The 13,288-nt window shown below is 37.4% G+C and overlaps 1 protein-coding gene across 2 annotated transcripts in view; it reads left to right on the top strand.

Moving 5' to 3' along the window:
* Window positions 1–13,288, top strand: part of TRRAP (transformation/transcription domain associated protein) — a 75,323-nt gene that overhangs the window by 28,701 nt on the left and 33,334 nt on the right. For both annotated transcript variants that reach the window (XM_077786879.1, XM_021539737.2), the window contains 17 exons: window positions 879–998; window positions 1,317–1,436; window positions 1,792–1,956; window positions 2,353–2,534; window positions 2,797–2,995; window positions 3,409–3,537; window positions 4,151–4,417; window positions 4,936–5,142; window positions 6,019–6,177; window positions 6,264–6,398; window positions 6,572–6,682; window positions 7,523–7,669; window positions 7,984–8,197; window positions 8,883–9,008; window positions 10,638–10,784; window positions 11,972–12,174; window positions 12,858–12,979. In XM_077786879.1, coding sequence (XP_077643005.1) covers window positions 879–998; window positions 1,317–1,436; window positions 1,792–1,956; window positions 2,353–2,534; window positions 2,797–2,995; window positions 3,409–3,537; window positions 4,151–4,417; window positions 4,936–5,142; window positions 6,019–6,177; window positions 6,264–6,398; window positions 6,572–6,682; window positions 7,523–7,669; window positions 7,984–8,197; window positions 8,883–9,008; window positions 10,638–10,784; window positions 11,972–12,174; window positions 12,858–12,979 — 2,753 coding nt within the window. The remainder of the gene's footprint in view (window positions 1–878; window positions 999–1,316; window positions 1,437–1,791; window positions 1,957–2,352; window positions 2,535–2,796; window positions 2,996–3,408; window positions 3,538–4,150; window positions 4,418–4,935; window positions 5,143–6,018; window positions 6,178–6,263; window positions 6,399–6,571; window positions 6,683–7,522; window positions 7,670–7,983; window positions 8,198–8,882; window positions 9,009–10,637; window positions 10,785–11,971; window positions 12,175–12,857; window positions 12,980–13,288) is intronic.

Genomic DNA, 13,288 nt, shown 5'->3' on the forward strand with positions numbered 1-13,288 from the left:
TGTTGAGCATGTTTGTACCAGGAAGAGCAGGATTTTTAGTTTCTGTGAAGGTATAAGTGGTTTCAAAAGGTTTTTATGTATTTTCAGCCCTGCACTTCAGTCCATGAGAGGGGTCTTGTGGGTTCTGTCTGGGCAGATCAGGTTAAAGGAGTGGACCCTAATGCTTTGTGTTTAAATTCAGTTGAGAAAATGTAATGCACTTGATAAAATTATCTTGGATACTGGAACTTAATTTTAGAGAGATGGTGAGGGTGGCTTTGTTATTTTGTTTTTTCCTTTCCCTTTTCTTACTGAAGGAAATCTACACTTAGGCTAGCTGAAATACAGCCTTTCTTTAAATTGCACAATGGAAAAAAATGCAGAATTATTTTGGACTCCTGGATAATTTGATATCTAGTGAGAGAAGAGAGCTGACTTTACAGCAACCAGCTGTTTGTGAGATAGGCTGAACAGTGCTGTGAGAGAGCTGAATCTCTCTTCATGTGTAGTCTGGGGGTGTGGGGTGTATAGCAGAGGTGGTGCAGGTGGAAGGCCTGCCTGTTTGATGCATGACCCACTTGCTGTAGAGCAGTGAGCACTCTGTAACTCCCCCATCAGCAGTATCATTGCAATGTTTAGCTCTTACCTGTAAAACACCACTCTGCTGGAAAGGAAAATAAAATTTAAATCATGATATTACCAGAGGGGGTAGGGCAGACTTCCACAGGTACAATTTTTTCATGCATTATGGGAAGTAGATGCTGTGTATATGTTAACCTTTTGCATTTGGCTGCTGGCTATGCTAATACCAAGAGAAAAAAAGAAGTAAGATGTGTGATACTGTTTTTATACATAATAGCCAGTAATATTTATTTAATTGTGTTTCTTTGTATCTGTAGGAAATGAAGATTTGTTCAGCAATTATAAATTTATTCCATCTGATCCCAGCTGCCCCTCAGACTCTGGTTAAACCTCTTCTGGAAGTTGTTATGAAAACAGAACGAGCAATGTTAATTGAGGTAAAAGTGAAAGTTAACATTGCTGAAATTTTTGCTTTATAGTCTTAAAACATTAGTGTATGATGATTATAATATTTTAAATATGGTGTGAGAACAGTTGATGCTGAAATATGCTCTTCAAACCTTTAGGAGGTATTAACATTTGCCTTACACCCTTAGAAGTGAAGTTTTGAAAGTGTCAATAAATTATTATCATGAGAGTTCTGAACATTTTGTATCTGTATAAATGCCAAGTCCAATGTATTTTTCTGAGTGGTAGTAAATTAGTGGGAAATACTCTATACTCTGCATTTTAATTTAAGGTTTTGAATTTTTCAGGCTGGCAGTCCATTCAGGGAACCACTGATAAAGTTTTTGACACGTCATCCATCCCAGACTGTGGAGTTGTTCATGATGGAAGCCACTTTAAATGATCCACAGTGGAGCAGAATGTTTATGGTAAGCTGTGTGGGGAGAGGAGCAGGAAAAAACCCTCAACTTGACAAACCTGATGAACAAAAAGGTTTCATCTTATGCATCTTTTTTTGCTTGTATGACCTTGTGGTCCTTAATCATGGTCTTACTCTTGACTGCAGGGTTCCTGTTCCTGGTTTTGTGTTTGTTTGTTCTGAAGTGTTGATTTTATACCTTTCCAGATCATGTAAGGCTATTACTGAAGTGTAGATGTTATTTTTATATACATGAAATATAACCTCTGCAACTTTAGTGTGTAATATAAAAGCTACAGGATGATATAGTTGCTGGGTATTTTGGCTTTTAAAGGTTGTTAAAATTATTTCTTCCCCTTTTGCAGAGTTTCTTGAAACATAAAGATGCCAAACCTCTGCGGGATGTACTGGCAGCTAATCCCAACCGATTTATCACCCTGCTGCTGCCTGTGGGTGCCCAGGCAGCCGTGAGACCTGGCTCCCCCAGCACCACCACCATGCGTCTCGACCTGCAGTTCCAGGCTATCAAGGTATTCATATATCTTGTTTGTCTCTGCACTGCATAGCTGAAACCTCTTCAGCTGCTAGCCTCTTACATCCAGGCTTTCAGTGAGTGTGTGTATTAGAGCTCATAGAATACCACTTGTAAAAATGTGGAGTGTTTGTAGTCAGAGCTGCTCTGAGAAGGGAAAAGAGACTCAAATTAACTCTGCTTTTTTTGTCAAGTACGATACAAGAGGACAGCATGACAACAGAAACAGAACTTTTTTTTTTTATCTAAACTATTTTGTATTTTACTCTTTTGTTTTGCTGTTGAATATTTTAGAACCCTTAATTGACCTTAAGCAAGTGCTTGTATATCATTGTTTCTCCTGACAGATCTCTTGTGTGTTGACTGTGCATTTGTCTTGTTTTGCTTTGGACAGATCATAAGTATTATTGTTAAGAATGATGAATGTTGGTTAGCAAATCAACACTCCTTGGTGAATCAGCTGAAACGTGTATGGGTGAGTGAAGCTTTTCAGGAGAGACATAGGAAGGAGAATATGGCTGCAACAAACTGGAAAGAGCCCAAGCTATTGGCCTATTGCTTACTGAATTACTGCAAGTACGTAAAAATCTTTCGTTCCTGGACCCTGCATGTATTTTTTAAATTTTAACTTTGAAAATACTGTAAAGGTATATAAGCCTACTAAAAATGGTTTGCAGTTACTGAAGAGAAAGTGTAATATATTTCATAATACTGCCGTTAGCTTTAAAACCATGCATGTGGTATTGGCTGCTCTTGATTCTCTGCTCCTTTAAAAGATTCATTTAGTCAGTTTGTGTATTTTTTTCACAGAAGTTTTGTATTTTATGTGTTTTCACAGAAGGAATTATGGTGATATAGAGTTACTCTTCCAGTTGCTTCGAGCTTTTACGGGCCGATTTCTCTGCAATATGACTTTCTTGAAGGAATACATGGAAGAAGAGATCCCCAAAAACTACAGTATTCCCCAAAAACGGGCTTTGTTCTTCCGGTTTGTAGACTTGAATGACCCAAACTTCGGAGATGAGCTCAAAGCCAAGGTAACTGAAGCAATTAAATCAAAGAAGCCTGGTATTTAGGTTTAATTTTCTTCTTGGGAACTAGGGCAACAAAACTCCCTTACTTAAATGTCAACGAGTTTGATAATTGGCAGAGTCATTTAGGTGAAAATATCATACCTGAAGAAGAGCGATAATAAACAGAGACAGCAATTCATCTTGTGTTCAATGCTGGCTGCTTTAGTTTACACTTTCTAAGAATCTGTGCTCTTGGAAGAAAGAAAGAGGGGGAAAAAAATCAGTGTGTGTCTTTTTTCTTGGGGTTTTATGTATAGTTGCCTTTTGTAACTCAGTGAGTATGTCTAATGGGCAGGTTTGCTTGTGGGAGTACTTTGAATGTTGGCTGCCATAAGAAGAATATAGTAGTACAGTAAAATTTACTTTATATTCTGTAGGTGCTGCAACATATCCTGAATCCTGCTTTCTTGTACAGTTTTGAAAAAGGAGAAGGTGAACAGCTGTTAGGCCCCCCAAACCCAGAAGGAGATAATCCAGAAAGCATCACTAGCGTTTTTATAACAAAGGTAACGATCTGTTTACACTGAAGTATTTGAAAATTAAAACAAAAAGTTGCTCCTCTCATTTGACTTCTCATCCTGATTTGATTTGGTTGTTCTGTTCTGAATATAATGGTCTGTTATGTCAAATTGCTCCATAATGTTGAATGTGAGATCCATCAGTCATCGGTAGAATGGGGACTACAGTTTTCAGTTTATGCTGTTTTCAGATCTGGAATGTGGCTTTAGAAATGGGCCTTACTTGGCTATAATCCCAGTCTTTTTTATAAGGAAAGCTTTCCATGACCCAACATCAGTCTTTCTAATTCACTGCTGTTTCATGGAACCAGTCAGAGGTTATAAAATAAACGTTGTTGAAGATGAGGGTTGGGTTTTTTTATTTATTTCTTTTCACAGGTTATCGTTTTGAGAGTTCCCAGATGTGCTCATTATTTAAAGGTTCTCACTTCAGCAGTGTTTTGTGGGTACTAAACTGAGTCAAGAAAGCAATTACAATTAATTCTTAGTCTTCTTAAAAACCCCTCAAAAAGCAAAAATTTGGGACTTTGCCTTTATGATCATAAAAGTTGCTTTTTTTTGTCAACTTCATTCTCTCCTCTTTGATCATGCCTGGATCTAGGTACTTGATCCAGAAAAACAAGCTGATATGCTGGATTCTCTGAGGATCTACCTGCTGCAGTTTGCCACGCTGCTGGTGGAGCATGCCCCCCATCACATCCACGACAACAACAAGAACAGGAACAGCAAACTGCGGCGCCTGATGACCTTTGCCTGGCCTTGCCTCCTCTCCAAGGCCTGCGTGGACCCAGCCTGCAAGTACAGTGGCCACTTGCTCTTGGCACACATCATTGCCAAGTTTGCCATTCACAAGAAGATTGTTCTGCAGGTATTGACCATGGGCTTGTGTTAAGTTCATGGAGTGTTTTATTTTAAGATTCAGAGTAGAAGCTGCACGGTGGTTTTGAATACTGAGTATAATTCAAACACCACAAACAAATGCAGAAGCAGCAGGCCAAATGTTTAATACAGATTTACTTGTGAGTAGGAGAGTAGAAGAAAGAAGCAGGAAGGGTAAATAAGACAAGTAGAAAGAAGCAGGAGAGGTAAGTAAGACAAGTAAATGTTTTGGTTGAATTAGCAAAATTGGGAATGTTTCTTCATTTAAAAGAGAGACATTTCAGTTGAGACACAATGTGGGGACTAAGGGAAAACTTCTAATTGGACAGTGGAGAGGGAGGAAGAGAAGGGAATGTAAACGAAAGAAGTAGATGCTTTATGCTTCTGGTGCTGTTGTATCATGATATTTCTAACAAATGATGGGCCTTTAGAGAGAAATTGTGTTTATTAATGCTTTGTTTTTGTAAATGCCTAGTATTAATGCTGATGAGAAGCTCTGCTGCTCAGGTTTTTCACAGCCTTCTCAAGGCTCATGCGATGGAAGCCCGGGCTATTGTCAGGCAGGCCATGGCTATCCTGACTCCAGCTGTGCCTGCTCGAATGGAGGATGGACACCAGATGCTCACTCATTGGACACGAAAAATCATTGTGGAAGAGGGCCATACAGTGCCCCAACTAGTACATATTTTGCACTTGATAGTGCAACATTTTAAGGTACTTGTAACTGTTAATCTGGTACTCATTGTATCTCCTGTATCAAGGAAGTAAACAGTTTGATTAGAAAAACAGCATAATCTGATTTATATGGTTTAACTTCAAAATGCATCATTTGTCTGTAAAGATACTTATCTATAACTGAATACAACTGTTTAATAGCAAGTAATTTATTAAGCTCTATCATGATTGAAGCTAGAACTCCAAATGTCAGGTTAGAGTCTGCAAGATGAATTCATTGCACATGCATTAGCAGTGTTCTTTAACAGGTCTGTGAAGATTCTCTAAGAGTTCTTTTAAAAAAACTGCAGAGCTATATTCATTGCCAACTTCCAGTAATCCTTTTTTGTTTGACTTTATATATTCTGTGGCATTGACTAGAGCACTTTTATCTGCAGTCAGTATATGTTGGGAAACATGAAACAAATGGGAGAATGGTACAGAATGTCAATATAGAAGCATTTTTGAAAACGTATTAAAATGCAATCCAAAGGGACAGCTAATAGATGTTTTTTCAGGAACTAATGCCTCAAAAATTTTTGAAAGAATATCTGAGTGTGCTCAAACGTGAGTTGAAGCTCTTTAAAAGGCTTGGAAAAAAATTAGTATGACTGATCCTTGAGAAAAACCATGAGTGTTGAAAAGAACATGCGTCATTTGAGTGCATGAAATCAGTAGTCACTACTGAAAGTTGTAGCCAAAATACTATTTTCAGTGCACCAGTTACTTTTCCATATTATAAAATTTGAAGTGGTACAGGTTTAGCAAACTTTGGGATTGATGACTGTTTTACAGTTTTGCTTTATTTCAACTTTGTAGGTTTTGTGTAGAATGTTATTGGTTAATGGCTAACATTTCTGTGAAACCATTTCTCAGGTTTATTATCCTGTGAGACATCACTTGGTTCAGCATATGGTTAGTGCCATGCAGAGACTGGGCTTCACTCCCAGTGTTACAATAGAGCAAAGAAAATTAGCTGTGGATCTTGCTGAAGTTGTTATTAAATGGGAATTGCAAAGAATCAAAGACCAGCAGGTAGGAAATCAAAATAAATGGGTAAAGATTGAACAGTTCCACAGTTTAATGTACTTTTTTTAACATGCACATTGCTGATATTTCAGCCAGATTCAGATATGGACTCAAGTGCAAGTGGAGAAGGAGCAAGTTCTGCCTCATCTGCTGTTAAAAGAGGATTGTCTGTGGATTCTGGCCAAGAAGTAAAACGATTCAGGACAGCTACAGGAGCAATAAGTGCTGTAAGAGAAAATCAAGATTTGTTCAGAGACTCTTAAGTAGTGTAATTGCTTTTTCCACATGACTCAAAACTCCCTAAATTGAAGGTTTTAGCTTTAGGAAATATTTAAAATCTGTTCTTGTAGTTTTCCTCCTCCAGTCTGGCTGATGGCTTTTGTGTTCTGTGTGCATGCAGGTGTTTGGACGGAGCCAGTCCTTGCCAGGAGCTGATGCCCTCCTTGCCAAGCCCATTGACAAGCAGCACACAGACACTGTTGTGAACTTCTTGATTAGAATTGCTTGCCAGGTACTGTGGTTATTCTGATATGCAGATACCAGTGTGGAGTAGCAGCCAAACCCATAAACCCCTCTTTTCACATAGGTCCTTTTAGGCTTGGATTATTCTAATGTTTCTATGCTTTGTTTTCGTGATTAATTACATATTTGGGTAAAGCTGCAATGTATGCTTGTTCTTTGCCTAGGTTAAATGTCAAGAATACTTTATCCCAAAATATTTAGAGATATTTATAGGGAATGACTGTATCTAGAGGTAATGATTGTAATTTTATTTTCAAAATCCTATACATGGAATTACTTTCCTGCAGCATGTAGAACTAAAGTTTTTTACCAAAATTGGAGGGAATTAACTTTTCTAGAAGGGGGAAAATTATCTGGGTGTACCTCCAGGCTGACAAATTTTATGGCTTTTGCTCCTGCAGCAGACTCAGCTGGTAAGTAGCATGGGATTTTATATCCCACAGTCCATTGCACAAAGTAGATGTGCTCTTAAGTATAAAGATGAATTGAGTAAAGAGCTGCACATGTTTATGGATACCTTGCAAACAGTAAAGATTAACCATCCTGAGTATGTTCAGAGTTGTAGTAGTAAAGGATGGCATGAAACTTTTTTAAAATACACCTTTGATGGGTGATTTGGGTTAATTAGCAAGCAATTTAGACACCAGTTCTGGTGTTTACTATTAGTTGCCAGCTTTTTATGTATTAAATGCTGTGTGACTATACTGATAAAACTACTTAAGCTCATCCATTTCAGAAATAAGAAATTACATGCTTGCATGGATAGAATAATAAATTAATGATTTGGTTCCAAAAGGGAGTAATTTTGTTAACTCTGATTAATTGCTAGGTAAATGACAACTCCAACACTGCTGGATCCCCTGGGGAGCTGCTGTCTCGTCGCTGCGTCAACCTCCTGAAAACAGCTTTAAGACCAGACATGTGGCCCAAGTCAGAACTGAAGTTGCAGTGGTTTGATAAGCTGCTCATGACTGTGGTAGGTAGCATTCTAGTCCTGTAGGTCTTTAGGTTTTCCTGGCATGTGAGGTGATTGAATGCCAGTCATATCTGGATATAGATTTTTACAGTACTAATATTTTCTTTGCAGTGAAATAAATAAGTGCTTAAGTATGTGAATTGCAGCAGTGATTATAATTTGTAGAGTTGCAATACTTACTTGACTGGTTGGTGTGGTTTGTTTATTTTGGGGTTTTTTTCCTAGTAAGTTTTAACAGATTTTATCTGAGTTTAGTAATCTGTGTAATTCTTGTTTACCCCTACTCACTGCCTTTTTGTATGCTTTCTCTTTAGGAGCAGCCCAATCAGGCCAACTTTGCCAACATTTGCACTGGCTTAGAGGTCTTAAGTTTCCTGTTGACTGTGCTCCAGCCCCCTGCTATCCTGAGCAGCTTCAAGCCCCTCCAAAGAGGGGTAGCAGCCTGTATGACCTGTGGGAACACCAAGGTTTTGAGAGCTGTCCACAGTTTGCTGTCCCGCTTGATGGGAATTTTCCCCACAGAACCAAGTGAGTGGTGTTTTCTTCCTCCTTTTATCCTTTATTGCTGCATAACTTAAGTGGTTGAGGGTGGGATGAAGGCACTCTTTGGAGCGTGCTAATATTCTGTTTTATGATTCTTGCATTTAATGGTCCATTTTAGCTTGCACTTTCAACCTGTGATTAAAAAAAGAAAAGCTGAAAGAAGTAATCATGTGGAATACATCATTATCCATTGACATAAAAACTTAATAACCTGTGGCTGTCATAACTTTAGTTCAAGAAATTCATGCTATAAATTTAATGTATTTCTGCAATTAGAATTTTTCAGCTTCAGAAGTGCAATTTTTTAGGTATTGTTTTTGCTGTTTTGCTGAAATAAGGAAGGGAGATAAAGTGTAAAAAAGAAAGGCAATAAGTAATATGCTGTGTCTTAATAGAAGCTAATGTAGATAATATTTTCATGGAGAAAAGTAAATCAGTAATGTAAGACTGCCCATCAAATTGAGCTACTCAGAAGTGGTACACTATTATCAGAGATGTACTGGTATAATAAAGAGGTTTTTATAAATGAGGGATGTGCCTATGTCACCTTAGATTGTTGACAGTATTAAGACTCCAGTGGTGTTTTATTGACTAGATTCACAGTGTAACTGTTCTCTGCCTGTGCTGTGGGTAATGTTACCAAAACTAAACACACCTCTGAACTCTGCAGGTACCTCAAGTGTAGCTTCCAAGTACGAAGAGCTGGAGTGCCTTTATGCTGCAGTGGGGAAGGTTATTTATGAAGGACTGACTAATTATGAAAAAGCCACCAATGCCAACCCTTCCCAGCTCTTTGGTAAGTGTCCCACACCCCTGGCAGCTCTGGGGAAATGTCCCTGAATGAGTCATGCCTTTGTCATGAGTTTCCTTTGCCATAAATGTGATCTGAGGCAGAGGAAGCATTTCAGGCTGACTGGAGAGACGAGCTTGGGATATCAAAGCTGTGAAGAAAGGGAATGGAGGGGGGGTTCATTGTTCTCTCTGCTCCCTAAAGTGACCTGGGAGCAATTTTTGGAGGTTGGGATCTGTAGATCTGTGAGGTGGAAGCCTTTTGTATTAAAAGTGCATAGGGAAAAGGTGCAGTATTGTTATTAGGCAAAAAATAAAATTACTAGCAGCTTCTTACATGGGAAAGAAACAAATCCTGCAGGTCCTCTGAGATACAACAGAACAGTTTAAGAAGTCTGTGTAGTCTTATGTGTTCTACATTTCTTTTTAATTTTCTAAGCCTTATTTATTAGCTGATTTATATAGTGTATTAAAATTTATGTATTTATAGATCTTAAACTCTCAGTAATTAGAAAATTACAAAAATACTATTTTTTCTTGTGTGACAAAATCTGAATTTTTAGCATAGACCATTCTGAAGAGCTGAATTTTTTTTTTTTTTTTTTTTTTTTTTTTTGTACTTGCTGAACAGCTGGGCAACTCGGCTACGTAATAGAATGACAAAGATATATAGGAATAATAGAGTTTGGCCCAGAACTGGTTGTGTTGGTAATACAGACCTGAAATTGTACAATGCTGGAAAACCTGCTGATTTAAATGGCAAATGTCCTTCACTGTTCTATTCTGTGAGCTGTGTAGATGGCTGTAATTTTACCTTGGGAATTGCCTATTTGTCAGATGTCAGAACGTGCTTTACATCAAACTAACCATGAAAGATGTTTCTTACATTTTGTCCAGAGCTCCCTTACAAGTAGTACCACAATCAAGCTGTCAGGAGGTGCATTTTGTAGTAATTTTGTGGCTCAGAGGCTGAGCTTTGTGAGCTAAACTTTGTGCTCATCTGATCAGAAAAAGAAATCAGAACTTTGGCAGGAGCCATTCAATGACCAGAGCATGCTTCTCTAGATATGCTGTGTAGATAAGTTGAATTAGAAAGTTGCAGTAGGGTTTTTTCAGTAGGTATAATTTGTAGGATGTGTGCTTTTTTTTTTAAAGGGAGAAGTAGTCAACTTGAGTTAACTTCTTCAATCTACAGAAACTGATTTATTAAACATTTTAAAGTTTTTAGATTAGAAAACCCAAGTTATGATTTCTTAATTACTAAACCCAGGCCTACTAATTTAAAAGTTTTTCTACTTTTTGCTACTAAAATAAATGTGCGATATCAGGAGTAGTTAAATTTTTTTAAGGTCTTGGGGAAGTATTTGTTCTCAGTCCCTGTCTTCCTGTCCTCCTTTTTCCCCCTTGCTGTTCATCACACATTTGTATACAAAACTTTGAAATATTTTGATTAGTGTAGAAGTAACCTCTTAGACTTACTCCAAGGACTAAAGTTGAGACTGAAATTTTTCTTCCAATCTCTCCAGATTTCTGTTTGCAATCTGGGTAGTCCCATTCTTCTTTTATGGCATCTGTACCTTACTCAGGTCACGCCCAAGAGAAGTTTTAATTCCTGAAACCTTGTTTTTTTCCCTAGGGACTCTGATGATTCTGAAATCTGCATGCAGCAACAACCCCAGCTACATTGACAGGCTGATCTCAGTTTTCATGAGGTCCCTGCAGAAAATGGTCAGGGAACACCTGAACCCACAGGCCACAGCAGGAACAGCAGAAGCAAACACAGGTATTACCTTGTACAGTCTGTTAATGATTAGAAGTGTTAGAAAGGATTAAAATATCTTCATCCTAAAGGGATTCAAATGACTTTGCAGTGTTTGTGTGCATTATAACTTGTTGAGAAATACTTCAGTCTTAGTGAGTAGTACTACTGAAGTATTGAGAGCTAAAAATGCACTTAGGAGTTCCAGTTACCTGCTTAATATATGAATTTCAGTATTAGCCCAGCCTTTTCAGTGAAGGGATAGTGAAATATTTGTTGAGTTGCTGCATAAATACAAGTACTGAAATTCTTCAAGGCTTTAGAGGGTTGAGGGGAGAGGGGCTGAATTTTTTGATTGCTCTGTACTTTCATTTTTTTTTACTCCTTCCTATTTTATAATATTGGAACAAATGTGTTTGAATTAACTTGTTGGAGCTGATGCTTTAGCTTTTAATCTTAAAATAACATCTTTTTCAGTCAGTATAATTCTGTCTGTTGTCAAATGAATTAGAAAAAGTCAGATGTTCTTGTAGAAGAAAATTCAGTGCTGGTAAAGGGCCCTGTAATTTACTAATGACTAAGCTACTGAAGTAAACACTTCGAAAGAATTGTTGCTGTTAGATTTCCAGCCCAAACTTCATTAGGCAAATGAGAACCTTGTAAATTTTATTAACACTGAGAAACAATTGGAAAATTATTAAACTTCATAGATAAGCAAGTCAGGAAATTAGCTGAACAGAATTAGAGAATTAGCTGCATCACAGACAATTTCTTTCACAAAGTTAATTGTAGTTTTTCAGTATTAGGTGTCTGTAATACCTTCTACTAAAGATTTGCAAAAAGGAAAAAACAAGCTTGCCTTTAGGACTTTGAAAGGATTTGGTTTTGAAAGAAGTCATAGAATAATAGAATGGTTTGGATTAGAAGGAACCTTAAAGATCATCTAATTTCAACCCCTTACCATAGGCCAGGGACACCTTCCACAAGGCATTTGCTAAAGCTCCATCCAAGCTGGTCTTGGGTTGTGCCTTAGTTGTGTAGGAAGGTAAAGTGGTTATTTATTCTCCACACATTATCTCTGGGGTTAGATGTATTTCCAGGCAATAGATGATGCTGATATATTTAAAATTACAGCATCTTGTGTGTAAATTTTTTTCCCTTGGTGTTTCATAGGTGTATACACAACTCTAACCCTGTTTTTGCATCCATAGCAGGTACAAGTGAACTGGTAATGCTGAGTCTGGATCTTGTGAAAACTCGCCTGGCTGTGATGAGCATGGAAATGAGGAAAAATTTTATACAAGCTATTCTAACATCTCTCATTGAAAAATCCACTGATGCCAAAATTCTTCGTGCAGTGGTAAAAATAGTGGAGGAGTGGGTGAAAAACAATTCCCCGATGGCAGCTAATCAGGTAAATTGAGCAGATGAAGTCATTATTGCTCTCAAGTACTAAATAACTATGGTTAGCCAATATAATTCATCAGTTTTGACAGTGAGGTTTGTAATGATCTGATATATATGTTTAGATGCCCTTGATGATGTTTAGACTATTTTCATTCCCTGTGAAAATAGCTGCCAGCTATAGATACTTGGCATTTTATAGACTTATATTTGATGTTTGATCTCAAATGCTATTTTGTGGAAAACTTCCTTTAAAGTTTTAAAATATACTTCACATTAACCTGGATAGAAAGACTCTTCAGGAGGAAGATGACTAATGCTGGTATAAATTGTCTTATTCTGTAACATTTTGTGTCCTCCTCAATCTGCCAGACTTTGTTAAGAATTGAGCTCTTTACAGCCTACTGCTGTACAAAAGGACTACACTTTTTGCAATATATGCCAGAAGTTTTTAATCCCTGAACAACTTAGACTTATTTTTGGTCGCAATTTTAAAATTGTCCAGCATATATTAGAAGGATAAGTGCTTGAGTTATTTTTCTTTTTCAGAACTATGACCTACCAAGCTCTTTTTCAGTACTTTAGAAGCAAAAGAATCATGTAAAGAGTGGCTGAGTTGTAGTTTGAATGTGCTAGTTCTCTGCATGTTTTAGGAGGAATTTACAAAATTAATTGTGTGTTCTTTTACCACAGACACCTACTCTCCGTGAGAAGTCCATTTTGCTGGTGAAAATGATGACTTACATTGAAAAGCGTTTTCCAGAAGACCTTGAATTAAATGCTCAGTTCTTAGACCTTGTTAACTATGTCTATAGGTAATTATAGCAATTAATCATTTATTGCAGCTTATTGGTTCATAATTTCTACCATATATGAACTTTATAACATGTCATCAATCCTTTTAGGTTTGAATTAAGGGATTTTTTTCTTTCACTTAAAATGCATAATCAATTCACTTTACTGAGACCACAGTGCATATTTATGGAATGCAATTTGAAAACAGAAGTTCCTTAGTAAGGATTTTTACTTTTGGCACTGATAAAATACCTCCACCCCAACTTCTTTCTTCCCAAGATACCAAGGCATCCTTCTTGCTGACTGTATTCTCAGCACTGTGGTTACAG

The sequence above is a fragment of the Lonchura striata genome, chromosome 16 (assembly GCF_046129695.1).
Source record: "Lonchura striata isolate bLonStr1 chromosome 16, bLonStr1.mat, whole genome shotgun sequence".
Classification (NCBI taxonomy): domain Eukaryota; kingdom Metazoa; phylum Chordata; class Aves; order Passeriformes; family Estrildidae; genus Lonchura; species Lonchura striata.